A 17,388-nucleotide genomic window follows, 5' to 3' on the forward strand; every position below is an offset into this window, starting at 1 on the left:
TACTATACAATCCTGTCTTCCAAAAACACTGACGTTGGGACAGGTGCTAAAACCCATGCCATTCTACACAGTAGAAAGAACACTGGTCAGAAAAGTCAGCTGACTTACGTTTCATCAGCTCACGCTCCCTACACTTGTGAATTTGAGCCTTAATTTACACATTTGGAAAAAGTTACACTAAAGTCTCTCTCTACTCATAAAGCTGTAACTGTCACACATTAGGATCACACTGCTATTTATGGTCACACACTGGCCATAACCGAGTTAGGAATGTAATTTGAGATCACCACTAAAGTCTTTCCATCCAGTGGTTCTCAAGCAAACGCAAGTCACCTTTGGGCCTTTCCCAATTGATTTTTTTTTTTAATTTTTATTGGGGAACATTGTGTTTTTCCAGGACCATCAGCTCCAAGTCAAGTAGTTGCTTCAATCTAGTTGTGGAGGGCGCAGCTCAGTGGCCCACGTGGGGATCGAACCAGCAACCTTGGTGTTATGAGCACTGTGCTCTAATCAACTGAGCTAACCGACCACCCTACCAATTCTGATTTCTTAAGGAGGCATTTGTCAGAATGAGATGTGCTCTAGAGACAGATGATTCTCATGTACCCTCTGACTGAGGATTCACCTTAGAAATGTGCTCTAAAGTACATAAACTTAGTTAAGATATTCAAACTGAAATCCTTTCTCAAATACTGACCATTAAACTGAGGGCAGCCACCTACTTGTGTTCTATAAACCTAGCACAGTGATGGCCTTGTACATAATGTCTATCCAATAAATCTTAGTTATTACCTATAGAATTCCTGTCTGATGGCTTACTTGAATTTCTTGAATGAGTGAAGAGTAGTTCTTTCAGAGCTGTTAATTTGATAACTATAACAGTGAGCCCTAATTTGAGTCTCTGAATCTATCTCCAGTTATTCTATTCCTGACTTACAAAGAAAAACAGAACAAGTTCAATTCCTGTTTAACATAAGAAACTTAATCCATTCCTAATAGCATTATGAGAATTTAAATATTAGCCATACCAGTTAAAAAAGAAAATGCCATCATTTTGCAATGATGAAACTACTAAAGAATAGACGGTACAAAAAGGTTTGCATTTCAATAGAACTAGCTTTATTATTTTTTAAAATGAAAGAAATGGTCTAAAAGCAATTGCAGATATGTACCAAGGAATGGATATGACCTGGTACTTACAAATGAGCTGCTATGTCATAAATGAAAACAGTATGTCAGGAGAAAAATATTTCAGGTGCTGTCTGCTTCAGTACGCTGGAGATGCAAATTAACTGAAAGAAGGTGCTCTGCCAAGCAATCCGTGTGAACAACAAAAAAACACCAGCAGTTGCTTCCAGAGAACTGTGTGGCGGCAGCACAAGAACTGGCATCAACTCACACTCTTCTCATTTTCCCCATTTTCTATAATTTTCCTCTTCTTTTCATCTGTTTTTTTCTTGAAGATGTTATTTCGGTAAAACTGAAGTTCTTTGATGCTTTCGCTAATGTCATCAAGTGCCCTACAAGCAAACATACTATACTGAATTGAAATGGCCCAAAATAAGAGACATCATTTTAAAAAGCACAACTTTTTATAAATAACTTAAGAACAGGTATTCCTGTAAATGCCACTCTCTGACATCAAGAACTGGAACATTTCAGTAAAGCAAATTTAAGTGCTTTGTTAAAAAATGTTTGATTAAAAAAAAAAATTCTAATACGTTAACAGATAAAATTTCCCCAAACTGTTCTGTAAGATGGTGAGGTGTTCCACGGGAAAAAAAAGAAATCCAGGGTCAAATAAGTTTAGGAAAAACTAGATTAAACATTTAGTTTTCAAAGTTCTCTGTAAAGCATTTAATGTACTAACATGTATTGTGAAATTGCAAGAGGAGGTTGTACTGTATACAAGTATTTCTAAAACTTAATCAACCACATCTGTGGAAAACTTATTAACAGCTCATGGAACACAGTTTGGGAAACACTGTGCAATATTTAATGATGTCCCTGCACAAACTATATTGACATACTCGAATGTAACTCATGATTCAGTCATCATAATAAACATCAATTACCAGACAGGACCTAACCATAAAAGAGGATCTATCTCCTCTCTCGTGATGATTTGTACTATAATCAGTGGCAGCCTGCCTCCATCTAACAGCCTTTTTTCTCCTCCAACATGCTGTTTCTCATCTGTTGCAGTCTGAGAAATCAGGTAACCAAGATTATTAGAACAATGTGCAAGTAAATCAATAAGCTCTGAATGATAGGCCAAGGGCCTCTTCTAGAGAATAAACTGCACAAAATTTAGTGTACGAGTTTCAAGACCGTTATTTCTGTGACAAGGCAACAACTGTGCTTTTTTCCCAGATCTCGGATATATGATAGAGAACTGAAACTGTCAAAAATACAGTCTGTGGCTAAATCAAGATATACAACATCCAATCTACAATACTGAAATAAAAAAAAAAAGATTAAAGAAAGTACTTAATGAAAGTACTTTATTAAGCCATTATGTGTCAAAACCTGACCAATCTTGCTGTGAGGCTATTTATAGTCATTAGGAACGCCATTCTGTGTGAGTATCCACACATTTCACTGGGAAAATATCAGTGTGTTTGATTATAGGGTGCTTCCTCAGACCTCACTAAGGGTATTACATAATGATGTTTCTACAGATGAGCTATTACCTTCTAAAACCTGAAAAATTCTGAAATCCAAAACACACCAAACCCCAATTGTTTCAGGTAAGATATTCTAGCTGTTCATTACTGTGCTGTAGTCCATGTAGGTCCAATTAAAAAAAAAACAAAAAAACCCATAAGAATGCCAGACTCTTTAAAGCAGGGATGTGGTCTGTGTTTGCCTAGCACTCTGCCTGGCACGAGTGAATGGATAAACTAAATGCTGCCTTTAGAAGCCAGCTGCTAACTCTCCCATCAGGTTTTACAGTCCTCCTGAAAGATGAGACTATTAAAAAGAAAAAGAGGACACTAAATGCGTAAGATTTTTTTTCTTTTTTTTTTTTGTTTGGTTTTTTTAAATGCGTAAGATAATTTAAATTCCTTGCACTTGTACCTAAAGTTGCAAACATAAATGAAACAATCTGAAAAACTAAATATTGCAAAGTTAGGCTAGCTGTCTATACAACTGTATACAAAGTGTTCCAATTTTGAAAGTCCATATTATTGCCGGGAAGAAAATTAACATTGCTCATTACTAGGAAAATTAGTTTCACATACCTACAAACTTAGTTACCGTATCTAAAAGTTTTAAAACTACAGCAAAGACATAAGAGCCTACATATCTCAGAATAGAATGCTAGAATCTTGACTTAAATTTCTGATAATCTTAGCAAAAGAAAGTTATTTTGGGCCAGCCGAGTGGCACGTTGGTTAAGAGCTGGCTTGGGATGCCTGAGGGACCTGGTTCGGATCCCACATATGAGAGCCAGTGACACTGCCCTCCACTGCTAAGATGCTGAACAACAGCTCGACCTGGAGCTGGGCTGCCGTGAGTCGCCAGCGATGGCAGGTGGGTTGCCATGGGCTACCGTATGAAGCCAGCAGCCAGCGTGAGCGGCCAGCAGCCACCGTGAGCAGCCATCCAGAAGCCGGCAACTGATCTGCCTCGCCCGGGAAGAGCACAATGATGGTGCCAACTTGGGCCAGTGAGGCAACGTCCTCCACAACTAGACTGAAGAACAAAAGGACAGCAACTTGTCTGTTCCCCTGCCCCCAATTCCCCAGCACCGTTCCCATCCCCCAATTCCCCAATAAAAAAATCTTTAAAAAACAAAAAAAAAGAAAGTTATCTTTATACAAGTTCTCCACTCTTTTTCCTTGGGGGAAAAAGAGTGTAGAACAGACATTATTTCAAGCAGTTAGGATGTCAGATTGTCAAGCACTTGGAAGGACCCAAACTTACCTGTGAGAAGCAGCCTTCTTTGGTGCAAATTCATATTCTTCTGGATACCAGCGTCTATACACAGCAAAAATGGAACTCTCAAAGGAAAGTGTATCAAATACACTGAATAATTACCTGCTTCAAGTAATTTATTAACACTAAAAAAGGCATCTGGGTTGTGACTATCAAGTTGCCTCCTTGCCTAGGCCTCTCTATCTTCCACCCTCTTCTCTTCATTCTATATATTCTCTCTGGGCTAGTTCATCAGTGTATAAAATCCCTAAATCTGTTAAGTCCGGCCCAGCCGTCTCCCAAGTTTCTGTCATGGATATCCAACTGCCTGCTGGAGACATCTCCACCTAAAAATCCACCAGACACTTTTAATTCCGCTATATAAAACCATTCTTATCATCTTCAACACCTCCCTTCCCCCATCTATCTACTTTCTCTTATTTCCCCCTTTATCTTCAAACAGTTCCATGTCTAACCTGCCTGCGGAAACTAGAAACACTAGAATCTCTTTATGCCTCTTCCTTTTCCTCACTTCCCCCATTCAAGCATTAAATGCCAGTCAACTGACTTTCTCACTTTATCTCCACACCCTTCTCTACCACCCAACTGCCATTACCCTAGCTCATTCTTTCTCCAAGATGATAAAAAAAAGTCTCCTTTCTTATCTCCCTACCTCTTTTCTAGCTACCTTCTAATCAGAATGATCTAATCATATCACTAATCCCTCTACTTAAACTTTTCAAAGGAACACCATGCCTTACAAGATAAACTTTAATCTCCTTAGCATGGCATACAAGTCCTTCATAACTGGGCCTCATCTACTTTGGTAAACCTCACGCTCTACACTCCAGCACTACTGAACTATCTGTAATTCTCTGAACATATTTTGCTCTTATCTTCCTGCTCCCTTATATCTCTGCACCTCTGCCCATGCTCTGGAATGCTCTCTCCTCACCTGGAAAATTTCTACCCTTCTTTAAACCTCAACTTAAAAGCTATTTCCTATGTAAAATTTTCCCATTCCTTTCACTGTAGCACCATCACTTCTTCCCTTGTGCCCTCAATATTATGTATGCACAATTCCATTACAGAAGTCATCACATGGTATATTTTTAGGGTGTGTTTTTTACACATCTGTCAACCCACTAAATTCTAAGCTACTTAAGGCCTTCATCTATATGTTCCCAGCACATTAACCAACACGTGGCATAGAATGGGTGCTCAATAAATTTTCTGGATTAATGAAATTTATGTGGAAGATTTTTGACATTGTTTCCCCCAATTCTCACCAGTCCAGAATAAATTAAGGTCCTGTCCAAGTGCGTATGGGATAAGGAAGTTAAATACCTACTTGGCACCCTCAGACCTACAGCTCTATTCAACTACTTTCTACAAATTCTCAATTAAAACATGCTAAGTGAGACAGTTTAATGGTTCCTAAATATAGCCCTTACCTGCAGAGCTCTTTAACAGTGCTCACATCAATTATTCTATAATGAAGATGTTTCATGAACTGGGGCATGTATTTGTCAAGAAACTTCTTGTCTGCATGAACTGAATTTCCTAGAAAGACACGAAGTATACCACATCTGTGCATTTCTAGTAGTATACAACAGGATATAAAAATTCATAAACTGTATTGGAAATGGAGATAGATAGATAGATATTATATATACATATATATACACATACATATACATATATATATATATATATATATTTTTTTTTTTTTTAATGCAAACAAGTCCTTAAGCATGTCAGGTTTGAGGGTATCTGATTAGGTTACAAGTGCAAATTCTGAGTATTTAATAGGTCTAGCTCATAATAAATTTGTACGTGGTCTCTTTCTGGATAAAAGCTATCTATCATTCCACATACTTAAAATAATGCACAAATCTATTTGTTACTTTTTTATATCATACCAGATATGCAAATTTTCTCCCAGTGTCACAAAATCCATGCCACTAACACTAAAAATTTAACTGAATCACATATGTTGATAAACCTTTATTTACATTCCAATTTTAACAAATTATATCCATGTTCATGTTTCCATACAATATTAAAAACACTAAAATTTAAATGAGAACTTTAAAATAGACATCAGCTACAAGGCTAGGGGGTAAATTTATACAATATATGTTCAAGTACTTAAAGTCAAAACTTTTTTAATGAATGTTTAAGGAAAGTGTTAGTAAACTACATCAATTTTCATATACAAATACAAACACACCTCCATAGAACATTAACTTCCCTCTGACACATGGCAGTGCTTTCAAAATTCTAGTAGAACTGGCTTGGTTGCTTTAAAAAGTCAGTGTCACAAGGTAAAAAACACAGGTGGACCTTTTAGATTTGACTTAAAGAAACATAATAACCAAATGAAATGCATAAGCCATGATTGAGTCCTGGTTCAAAAACAATTAGACATTTTTGGATGTGAACTGGATATCAGCTGATGTTATTGAATTATTTTTAATTATCTTAAATGTGATAATGATATTATGGTTACATAGGAAAATGTCCTTATTCTTAGGAAATGCTTGATGAAGTGATCAGGAATGAAGTATCGTAATGCCAGCAATTTACTTTCAAATATCCAACAGAAAATAGGGAAAACAAACATAGCACAAGGATAACAATTACTAAACCCAACTTTTCTGTACATTTGAAGATTCTTCATAATAAAAATATGAGGCAAAATTGTATTGAGTTAGTCTGAGTACCCCAGATCTCATGTTGGGTTTCGGGGCATTTTCCCAACATTCATATGTAAGTTATACAAGGACACCTGAACACAAAAGTAAGATGAATAATCCAAATCAGGGTTAAGTGGAAGACATGATGGTCTTGGCTGATCTTCCCGGAACAGCAGTCTCTTGAACCACTACAATGGAAGACTATCTACAAGGTATATGTAGGATTGGATTTTACCTGCCAGTGGACAGAGCCCCGGAGGAGTCTGCTGTCGTACAAAGGACAGAAATTCATATTCTGCCTGCTGCAATGTCATTGTACTCTCCTTCACTGCTTTGGTTAGACCAGACTGCAAGACAGAATTCCCAGCCCCCACCAGAAACACATGAAGTCAGTTTTCAAAGGCATCCAGAAATGAAACTTCACTTCTAAAAATGGGCAAATATAACCACAAAGGGACCATTTATAAAGCCCAAGTTCAAATTGAAACTGCCATCTTTACACCAGTTTTTTTCTTAAAAGAATCCAAGTCAAATAAGCTATGTTTCTGAATGTTAATAGCATTTCCACACAGTCAAAAAAGATGGTGCTCAAAGTCCAAAGATATAATCTCTGGGAAGAGACAACTATTAACAGGAGAGCAGCATTCCCCCTTTTCTGAAAGTTGATGTCTAACCTTATCCAAAAGACTGACTTGAGCAATACTTGACAATCCTCAATGCGTTCGTGACAGACTGAATGTAGGAGAGGAAAAAGAGGACATTCAGGAAAAGATGATCAAGAGGTCCCAAAGGTCAAAAGTAAACAAGCACGCAGTGTCCCAGGCTTGCCAAGCAATCTTCCTCTAACCCTTTTTAAAATACCTCCAACAATGATATAGGATTCAGGTGTTGTTACTGATTCCCCAAAGCAGCAATCCTGCTATTTGGTACTGTTACCTTCCCATGATGCTCCTTACACCAATCTGACATGTTGTCCAACAACTCATCTGGTTGTTTGATAATCAGGTTAGGACCCTGTGGATGAGAAAAGCCATTAGTCAATCAGAATAACAGGGATAACCCGGGTTTCTGAGGTCAAGTTTAAGCTGGTTTAAGGATTAAATATATATACCAGAGAAAGTAAGAGATGAGGGCGTTTTGTTAACTCTAGAAGTGGTCCTCATTCATCTAGCACCATTTATGATGGCAAAAAAGAACAAATGAACAAACACACACACACACACTCCTGAGAACTGAAATGCTTCTTAGTAGAGGAAATAGGCATCTATCAAGGGTCACCAAACTACAGCCCAGCCTGTGGCTTTTTCTTTTTTATTGCCAGCAAACTAAGAATCAGTTAGACATTTGTAAAGGGTTGTAAAACAAACATACCTGTAACAGAGAGGTATGTGGAACTCTAAGCCTAACATATTCAATATTCGGTATTTTTTAGAAAAAGCTTGCCAACCCCTGATGATGAGTCATTTCGAGGTATCTCTACTGCCAAATGAAAAGAGCAGACTGCAGAACAGTACACGAGATCTGCCAATTAAGTTCACGAACTCACCCTAGAAAAAGTGCTACATACCTCATTGCTGAATATCACTATGGTCACCTTTGAAGTATTCCCCTTGGGAAGCTATGCACCGACGCCAGTGCCTAGTCCACACTTCAAAGCAATTTTAGAACTCTTTTTCTGGAATGGCCATCAGGGCTGTCATATTACCCTTGATGTCCTCAATGTCATCAAAATGTCTTCCTTTCAATATTTCCTTTATCTTCAGGTAAAGAAAGAAGTCATTGGGGGCCAGATCAGGTGAGTAGGGAGGGTGTTCCAATACAGCTATTTGTTTACTGGCTAAAAACTCCCTCCCAGACAGTGCCGTGTGAGCTGCGCATTGCTGTGATGCAAGAGCTCCTTCAGGACCATTTTTGCACACACCTCTCTCGTGCCAAGATTTTCAGTTAAGATTTTCCTAACTGTTTCTCTATCGATGTTTACTTGGTCTGCTATGCTTCTCACAGTCAGCTGATGATCCTGACACACAATTCAACGAATTTTGGCAGTGTTTTCATCAGTTCTGCTCGTTACTGCTTGCCCTGACCTGTCTTCATCAGTGACCCATTTTTCCCCCGTAGTAAACATCTAATCCACTTGTACACTGCCTTTTTTTCATGATATTATCCCCATAAACTTGGACTAACACGTCCCTGATTTCACTTCCACTCTTGCCAAGCTTAACAAGAAATTTAATGTTTGTTTATTGCTCTAATTCAAGCTCAGACATTGTGATGGCACACAAAAACACACAACAATGAACGCCACTCAGCAAGACACTGCCACACATCGACACCAACACTGTGAGACACGGGTATACCAAGGTTATGAAACCTGACCAAGCTGTTTGGACAGTGCTGCCAATGTAAGTTCACGGTAGTAAGTTCGCAAACTTAATTGCCAGACCTCGTATACATACGATTTCATTTATACTTGTTTTAAAAAAAAATACATTTATATATGCATATAAAATACCAAGAAAATACATAAACTTTGGGGAATAGGATGGAGCAGGAGAACAGGTCAAAAAACCAAGAGCTTACTATACATATATTTTGGATAAAGTTATACTATTTAATTTTAACAATATTTTTATATTAAAGAATTAAAAAGGTAATTGGTGACATCTGAAAAAAAAAGTGGCCCTAAGTTCTCAGCTCCATTTAATAGAACATTCATTCAACTGTACGTCTCTTGGATGGAGTCCCAGCAGTAAAAGAAGCCCAACTTGTGACATTAAAGCAAGTCACCATGGGCTTAGTTTCTCCATCAGTACAATGGAGATAATAAACTGCCCCCCCCCTCCCTCAAAGAGATGTTAACAAGATAAAAGAAATTATAGATATGAAAGTTCTTTGAACTCTCTACAAGTACTATAAATCCAAGGTATTATTACTACTAATGGTAGTAAAAATAGTTTACAATCACTGAGAAGAATGACTAGAATTTCACTAAAATATGCCAGACATCCTACAACTAACAAGGAGTTTTAACCAAACAAGAAAATTGGTAATGGCAACCTCCATGAAGCAAAAAATTTGCTCTGATAATATATTTTTTATAAAACCAAAATGTCATTAAAATTTTCTAACAAACTAAAGTGAAAAAAGTAAACTATTATCAATCTAAGGCTATATAACTTATTCTAGATGCCAGTTTGGCACACTAAGCTAGCTACCCACAGAAAAATTTTCAGGATAGGATGTTTGTTCTTCTACCAACATAAAACAGTTTCCTTCAGACTTGTACACAAGAATGAAACTTATTTTCCACCGACACTTAAGTGCCAATAGCCCACGCATTTTTTTTTTAACATCCTTATCCTCATCTGACTGAGTCTATTTACAAATGTCGCACTCACCTGCAGCTGGTGAATACAGACCCAAATTTCCTCCAGGGTACATATCAACTAACTGGCCCATTAAACTGTCAGTATTTCACATTATATCAACAGTCTAAGGGAAAAATTCTTCTTCAGCCAAGGGTAAGCAGGGCTGGTAAAATAAAGACACTTCTCTTCACTATTCATCTCTAGTAAATTCCAAGTGACAGGAAAAAAAACAACCAAGCCTAAAACTCAGGGCTTTATTTATATAAAGTTTTTTAAGAAGCTAGTTGTTAAAGCGAGAAATACAGTCTCATGATTGTCCTCCAGCTGATGTATCAGGAGGTTGCAAGACATACACTTGGTACTCCACGAAAGTAGTAATTCATCTATAAATGCCTTCTCCCCTCTTTTACCTACCCACGAAAATAAGTATAGTCTTAACTATAGATATATGAAATTTATCCAGTGCCCGTAACACATCAAGCCTACCCTCTGGGAACTTATTTTAACAAGACTTGTCTTTCCCACGGATACCCCTGCTGTGTTCCTATTCTAGAGTTTCTCACTGCCTCTGAATACTGCTGACAATATGACAACAGTCATTCAAGGCCAGGGATTTCACCCTCAACCAATCGGATGCTGTCACATACTTATTAAATGTTTTGCAAGTGGCCAACAGGCAACAGGTGTGTTTTATTTTATTTGCTTAATGTTTCAGTTCAAAAGCAGCATATTAAAACTTTAATCATGCCCAATATGTCAACGAGAATATTTTATGATTCTGCATCAACAGAGTTTCTAAAATCTTAATACAGATCTAGAAGAATCACATGTCCTAGCTGAAAAAGCAAAAACTGGATATATGGAGTCGAGTTAAAATTAAGGTTACGATAGAAAGATGTCAACTTTGGCATGAGTCACCAATCCTGACGGGACTATATAGTTAGCTGTCTCACTGGCTAGGGGCACTTTACTCAGACTGCTTGGGTTAAAACTCCTGGATCCCCTAATAACTAGTCAGGTGGCCTTGGGCAAATTATCCAACATCTCTGTTCCAAAATGTCCTCCTCTATAAAATGAGTGTAACAGTACCTACCTTACAGTCATTGTGAGGATTAAGTGTGAACACATATAAAGCACTTAGAGCTGTGCCTGGCACACAGTAAGCGCTCAGTAAACAACATTTATGCTTCTGTCATTTGGGGCATGGCTTATTGAAAAATAACTAGGCTGTGAGCTGGATTACTTTGGTTCTTGTACAAACCCTACCATGACCTGACACATTACTTTGTATTTCAGTACATGGACCTCAGTTTTCTTATTTTTAAAATAAAGAGATGAGGAAAAACGATCTTTGTATTTCCAACACACTCTAAACCAGCAGTTCTCAACCTGTGGGTCGCTGGGGGTCGAATGACCCTTTCACAGGGGTCGCCTAAGACCATCAGAAAACAAAAAGATACTTACATTACGATTCATAACAGTAGCAAAATTACAGTTATAGAGTAGCAACGAAAATAATTTTATGGTTGGGGGTCACCACAACATGGGTAACTGTATTAAGGGGTCCCGGCATTAGGAAGGTTGAGAACTGCTGCAATATGACTGTATTACAGAACACCACCTACTTCAGCCAAAATGTTGAGATCAGAATCAGTTATCAGACAAGCCATCTCAATAATCTGGTCCTTTTCAATGTCCAATCCTGTCATCTGCAATAAAAAATAAACATAAAACACACATAAAACCATCTTTCTGGCCTATTCTACCCAAGTTTATGTAACAGAAACTCCCTTAAGCATATTCAGTTTATATCCCACAACCAGGACAGAAAAGCCCTCAAGGTACTAAACATTAGTCATTTATTCAATAAACACTCACCAAAGACCTGCTATATGTCAGGCACCCTGGTGCAACTCTAGAGCGGATGCAAAGTGAGCAAAATTGAGCACTAACAGCATTCAATTTTGGAAGAGTTAGATAACTAACATCACTACATCTCTGCAGCGTTTACAAAGTTTTCATATTTATTAACCACTTGATCTTCATCACAATTAAATATAGAAAGTACTGGTATTATCTCCATTTCCTACATGATAATACTGAGGCTCAAGAAAGAGGGGAGTCCTTGACATGAGTATGGAAAACCTAAAGGTTACAGAGCTGGGTTCTAGTCCCAACTCAGATGCTCACTAAGAGCGTGACCTTGAATGAGCTGAATCCTCTTTCTGGGCCTCAATTTTCTCGTTTACGGAACTAGGAGTAAGGCTGAGTCATCTCCGGAGTCCCGTCTAGCTCCAACAACTTACCTAGCTAGGGTCCTGTAAGTCTGGGGAAGTGGGGTCTAGCAGAGCCTTTGTCCCCACACCCACCCTGTCACCCTAAGCCCAAAGGGAGTTAGGGAGGTCCACATCTGGGCAGAGTTGGAGGGTGCGGGAACTCATATGGATGACTCCTCCCTTTTGAAAAGAAGCCCCACAGTACAGCACAGTCCCCAACACCCGCAGCACTCCCGCCCCCTCCCTTGCCTCACACCGGGCGGCTCTCACCTGTCACACCTGAGACCCAGACACCCGCCGCTCTTCCCGGACAGGCTCAGCTACTCTGTCCCACACGCGAAGCCTCACTCAGCCCCCCCTCACCCCAACACCGACCTCACTCACCTCCAGGTCCACCCAGACCATCCGCTGAGCCATGCTCTCCCCTGCTGCCATGGCTGCGCCACCTTCGCGGATACCCCGCGCCGCGAACTGCCCGCGACTCCCACCCACACCTCGCAACAGCCTGGAGCGCAGGGAGCCGCCTAGCATCACCCGGTACGAGCCGCCACTGCCCCAGGCTCTCAGGCGGCGCTGGCGCAGGCGCGATGGTCGCTAAACGTCGCAAACCCGCTGGGAGGCTCAGGAGCCAAAACCACAAGTCCCAGCATCCAGTGCGCCGGCTCGCCCTCAACAGCCCAGCTTAACTACCGAAGAGGGTGATGGGACTTAGAGTCTCGCCCGGTATTGCTACCGATTTCCCCACCCCCGCCACGTGTTTTCGGATATTATTGGACGCGCATGTTTTTCAGAACTAAGTTTATTCGTTTCAAAAAGTTATTTCCTGAGTTTGCAACTCAGGAAACTGCCTAACTGTGAAAGAACGCTCTTACTTTGGTCGGAAAAAAAACCTAGTTTCCTATTTTTGCTTTTTTTCAAATATATCTTTCCTTTTTTTTCTTCCCTCGCCCCTCCTCTTTTTACTAACCTGTCCCTCCACTCCACACACTAGATATTTTTCTAGTTTACACGAGACAGCAGGGCTTTTTTTAGGCCTGAAGGCCAATTCCACTATCCTCAAATCCTTTAGAAATCCTTAAAAGAGATCATGTCTGAGAGATCGCTTGGGACGCATTAGGTATTGAAATGCCTGTCCTTCGTTGACAAACGGTTGGTTATTCCTTATTTCTTAGGGAGGGATGTTTTCAGTTCAGCTGTTGGATGTCATAGGTAACGATTTCCTATTCCACCCTACAAGTTCTCACAGTTAAATCCTGTCCTTGTATAACGAATCCAGGCAGCAAATTAAATCAAAATGAACTAAAAACAGCTCTGCCCGTTCTGTAATCTGCTTTGGCTTTGATCAAACTACCTTAATCCATCATTTCCAAGAGTAATGATGGCCACCATCAACAGGACCTTTCAAGCCTCTTAAATCCTGGCTATTCAGTAGCAAGTTGGTGTGCAGAGTGCGACTTTGTATCAAACATTGGTTTCAGCCTGGAATTTTATCTTCTGTATATTTTTCTGAAAGTCATATTGCCACTAATTACAGAGCTTGCGGTCCATCGCATAGCAATTCGTACCTGATGAACGGGTTTTGTGAAAGAAACTTTGTTGCCCAGTCAGAGCTGTAAGAATAGTGAGGTGCACTGGATTTCACCTGTGACTCCTTTGCTGTACTCAACCCACCACCACCCCAAGGAGCAGAGAAACTCTCTTTGAAGGGTCATCAAATCGTGTGCACAGATTATATACACCGTATAAAGACTTTCATTATGCAGAATGTGTGTATATTGTAATTGCATTGCCTGATGAGTCACATTGTTTTGCTATAGCTTTTTATTCATTTGTAGTCTTCCTTTATAAGAAATAGTCTACATTTCTTCTTTAGTTTTTTCTTAGTTTTTAATTTCATTCGTAGAAAGTAAATTCAGATGAAGTATATAAACTTATCCGTTGGGCTTTCTATTATCCTCCTAAAGTATTATTACTTCTTTAAATTTTCAAAGAACTTTTGTTTTCAAAGTTACTACTGGAACATTGATTAGTTTGATTACAACTTACAAAATGCTATTTACATTTAAGAATTTATATCCTAAAATTTCACTATCATAATTTTATAATATTGGGTAGTGAAAATTATGTGTGGACATTTTTGAAACTTCAGTTTTCATAGTAATGTACTTTCATTACAAATATGAAGACAGTTTAGGTGAATGGTGTTATAATGTAAGGAGATTTACAGTGTATTGGTTTTTGTGTGTAATATCATTAGATTAGTAATCTTCAATATTAATATCCCAAAGTGGAGCAATGTTGCACCAAATTAACAAATATAAACCATGTAAATAAGAGGGAGGGCAGACACAAGAAAATGGGGCCCTAGAATTTGAAAGCAGCCTTGTCCCACATCAATCATTTCCTTCCCTTTTCCTTTCTTAACAGAGTTTATCTTGAGGTTACACCACTCTGCTAAGAGACTTTGCTTTTCCAATTGTTATGAACCTATAAAAACTGCTTTTGTTACTTAACATAAAGGGTATGTTCTTTAAAAATCATAGACTATGAGAAACGTTGCTGTTTGGTGTTATTTCAGTGAGAATGGACCATCTCTTATTTAAAGAATCTAAGCCATGTAGGTCACTGACAAAGAGAAGCTGTCTCTATTTCCAATCCAGGAGCAGAGATTCAGATAAAAGGTTTTTAGACTCAGCATTCCACAATTATCTTAACTTTGTAGTTTCTAAGGAAACAGGACCCTGAGTCAGCTTCTCAGTACTGCTGGTAATCAGATTATGTTTCTGACAGAATCTATGACAATGTTTCTAACAGGATAAGGCTCCACAAACCCACCCTTATTGAAAGAACACTATTTTTTTTACTTTCATTTTTTTAATTGTGGTCAAATATACATAACATAAAATTTCCCATTTTAACGATTTTTTAAGTGTGCAGTTCAGTGGCATTAAGTACATTCACCTCGTTGTGCAACAATCACCATTCTCCATCTCCAGAACTTTTTCATCTTCCCAAAGTGAAACTCCATATTCATTAAACACTAATTTCCCATTTCTACCCACCCGCCTCCCAGCCCCCGGCCACCATCATTCTAGTTTCTGTCCCTTTTCATCTGACTATGCTAAGTGCCTCATATGAGTGAAATCATACAGTATTTGTCCTTTTGTGTCTGGCTTATTTCACTTATCATAATGTCCTCAAAATTCATCCATGTTGTAGCAACTGTTAGAATTTCCTTCCTTTTCAAGGCTGAATAATATTCTCTTCTCTCTGTGTGCGCGTGTGTGTGTGTGTGTGTGTTTGTGTGTGTGTACACCACATCTTGTTTATTCTTCAGTTGATGGACACTTGGGTTGCTTCCACCCTTTTGCTATCATAAATATTTACATGGATTTTAATTTTATGTTTTTATTGCTGCTTTCTTACCAGGACTTCCCTAGCCCTTAGCTCCTCCTACCTCTTGAACAAAGATTACTATTATAATCAATCCAGAGGTAATCCTCACTCCCCCTAGTTCCCCCTCAGAATCACCCCAAACCTCATTTTAGAATCACCCCAAACCCCAAACCCCAAATCCTTCTCTGCTTCCATTTAGGAGAGGCCCCTGGTTCCTCATATTACTTGTTACAGAGTTCATAAACCTAACAATGTTACAACTATGTTCCTAGTAAGCTTTAACTAGTATGCTTTATCCCCAGCCTATTAAACTAGACTTTAATTTCCAGAATATAGTTATTTTTATACTTTTATAACACTACCACAGAGTCATATAATAACTGTAGTAGTACTAGTCAGTAGTCACCAAAATAATAAGACTATCTCACAACTGAAAAACTGTCCTACAGTTTATAAGGCATTTTTAAATAGATAGTAACCACCTCATGAAGAATTACTGGTTGATGATAATATCTCTTCTTTTCCTCCTTTGTGGAACTTTGTCTTGAGAAACGTTGGCATCAGGTTTACTACCGATACCTGATAACTGTTGTTTACCTCCGTCTAGTGGTCTGGGGAGAAATAAAGGATGATAAATCTTTTGCCGTTACCATCTATCACTATAAAAAAATAAGGTACAAACACAAGCCAAACATAATCTTCAAAATGCACCTTGTACAAAATGGACACCCTAAAGGTTTTCATGAAATTTGAACTGCGTTTTATCTGAATTCAGGTCAACAAACACTTTGTGAACACTTAATCTGTATTAAACACTGTGCTAGAATGCCAAAATAAAAATGCATTTATTAAACTGATATTTATTATACCAGACACTATAGGTATTTAAAAAATAATGGTTCATTTTGGGTTTACAGTCATTTCTTCTGCAGATAAGAAATAGCTTTAATTTTTCCATCTGTAAAATGGGTTCTAGGACGACTAAATACAAACATAGAACATCTATTACCTTATATAATAGGTGCTCATTTATTTCTGTAAGCAATCCAGGAGATACAAAATTTAATACAAAGGAGATTGTGCCAATGCTTCAAAGAATTATAGAGTGCTGTGAGAATGTAGAAGAAAGGAATTAATTTTGACTAAAAAGATACAGGAAGATGGATTAGATCCTGAAAGAAGAGAACTTTGACAACAGATATTCTGGCGAAAATTATCCCAGGTAGATAGAATATATTGGACCTAAGCAGCTAAGATGATTAGCCTTTAAAACAAAAGAGAAACCCAATGGAGCGAACAAATTGCAGGAACAGTAAGAGCTGATGAGTTCAGTTTTAGAATGGTTGAAGTTGTGCTTCAAGAGGGACAACTGCATAGAGATATCCAGCAGGCAGCTAGGAAGAGAACAGGGATAGACTCATTAACTTGGAAGTTATCTACATAGAAAAAAATAGCTGAAGCTATGGGAGAGGAGGAGATTGCAAGTTGTCTTTAAAATACAGCTATAGGTTCCTGCCAACCTTGAAATTTTTATTTTGCAAAATTTTAAAGCAAATAAGCACAGAAAGAATATTCCTAACTTGATTTGTACATGTTGGCACATATTGAACAAGCTGGTGAAGCAAGCCTACAAAAGCCTATATCTTGGAAGAATAAGGAGTATCCTGGGAGAGAGCTAAGCTAAAGGAAGACGCTCCCCGAATCGAAGAGCACACACAGTTCAACGCA

The 17,388-nt window shown here is 38.5% G+C and overlaps 1 protein-coding gene across 2 annotated transcripts; it reads right to left on the reverse strand.

The window, feature by feature from the left end:
- Positions 1–1,096: 1,096 nt before the first annotated feature.
- Positions 1,097–12,938, reverse strand: REXO2 (RNA exonuclease 2). 2 transcript variants are annotated; one of them, XM_019632217.1, is made up of 7 exons: positions 12,649–12,938; positions 11,614–11,697; positions 7,557–7,634; positions 6,856–6,967; positions 5,376–5,484; positions 3,931–3,984; positions 1,097–1,520 (listed from the first exon to the last, which is right to left on the reverse strand). In XM_019632217.1, exons 1-7 carry the CDS (start codon positions 12,793–12,795, stop codon positions 1,391–1,393), a joined length of 714 nt encoding a protein of 237 aa, XP_019487762.1. In that variant the 5' UTR covers positions 12,796–12,938; the 3' UTR covers positions 1,097–1,390. The 2 variants fall into 2 exon arrangements, with proteins under 2 accessions (XP_019487762.1, XP_019487761.1); XM_019632216.1 differs by having other exon boundaries at positions 1,097–1,535; positions 12,649–12,851.
- Positions 12,939–17,388: the final 4,450 nt, after the last annotated feature.

This window comes from Hipposideros armiger, unplaced genomic scaffold, assembly GCF_001890085.2.
Source record: "Hipposideros armiger isolate ML-2016 unplaced genomic scaffold, ASM189008v1 scaffold_1098, whole genome shotgun sequence".
In the NCBI taxonomy this organism is placed as follows: domain Eukaryota; kingdom Metazoa; phylum Chordata; class Mammalia; order Chiroptera; family Hipposideridae; genus Hipposideros; species Hipposideros armiger.

Excerpts from the sequence above, each read along its gene's own strand:
- REXO2 (XM_019632216.1), bottom strand. The coding sequence starts at position 12,795 with ATGCTAGGCGGCTCCCTGCGCTCCAGGCTGTTGCGAGGTGTGGGTGGG. Across the intron at positions 7,635-11,613 it reads ATCTCAACATTTTGGCTGAA|GGTCCTAACCTGATTATCAA; the intron begins GTAGGTGGTGTT and ends TCTCATCCACAG. Across the intron at positions 3,985-5,375 it reads ACTGTTAAAGAGCTCTGCAG|ACGCTGGTATCCAGAAGAAT; the intron begins GTAAGGGCTATA and ends TGCTGTGTATAG.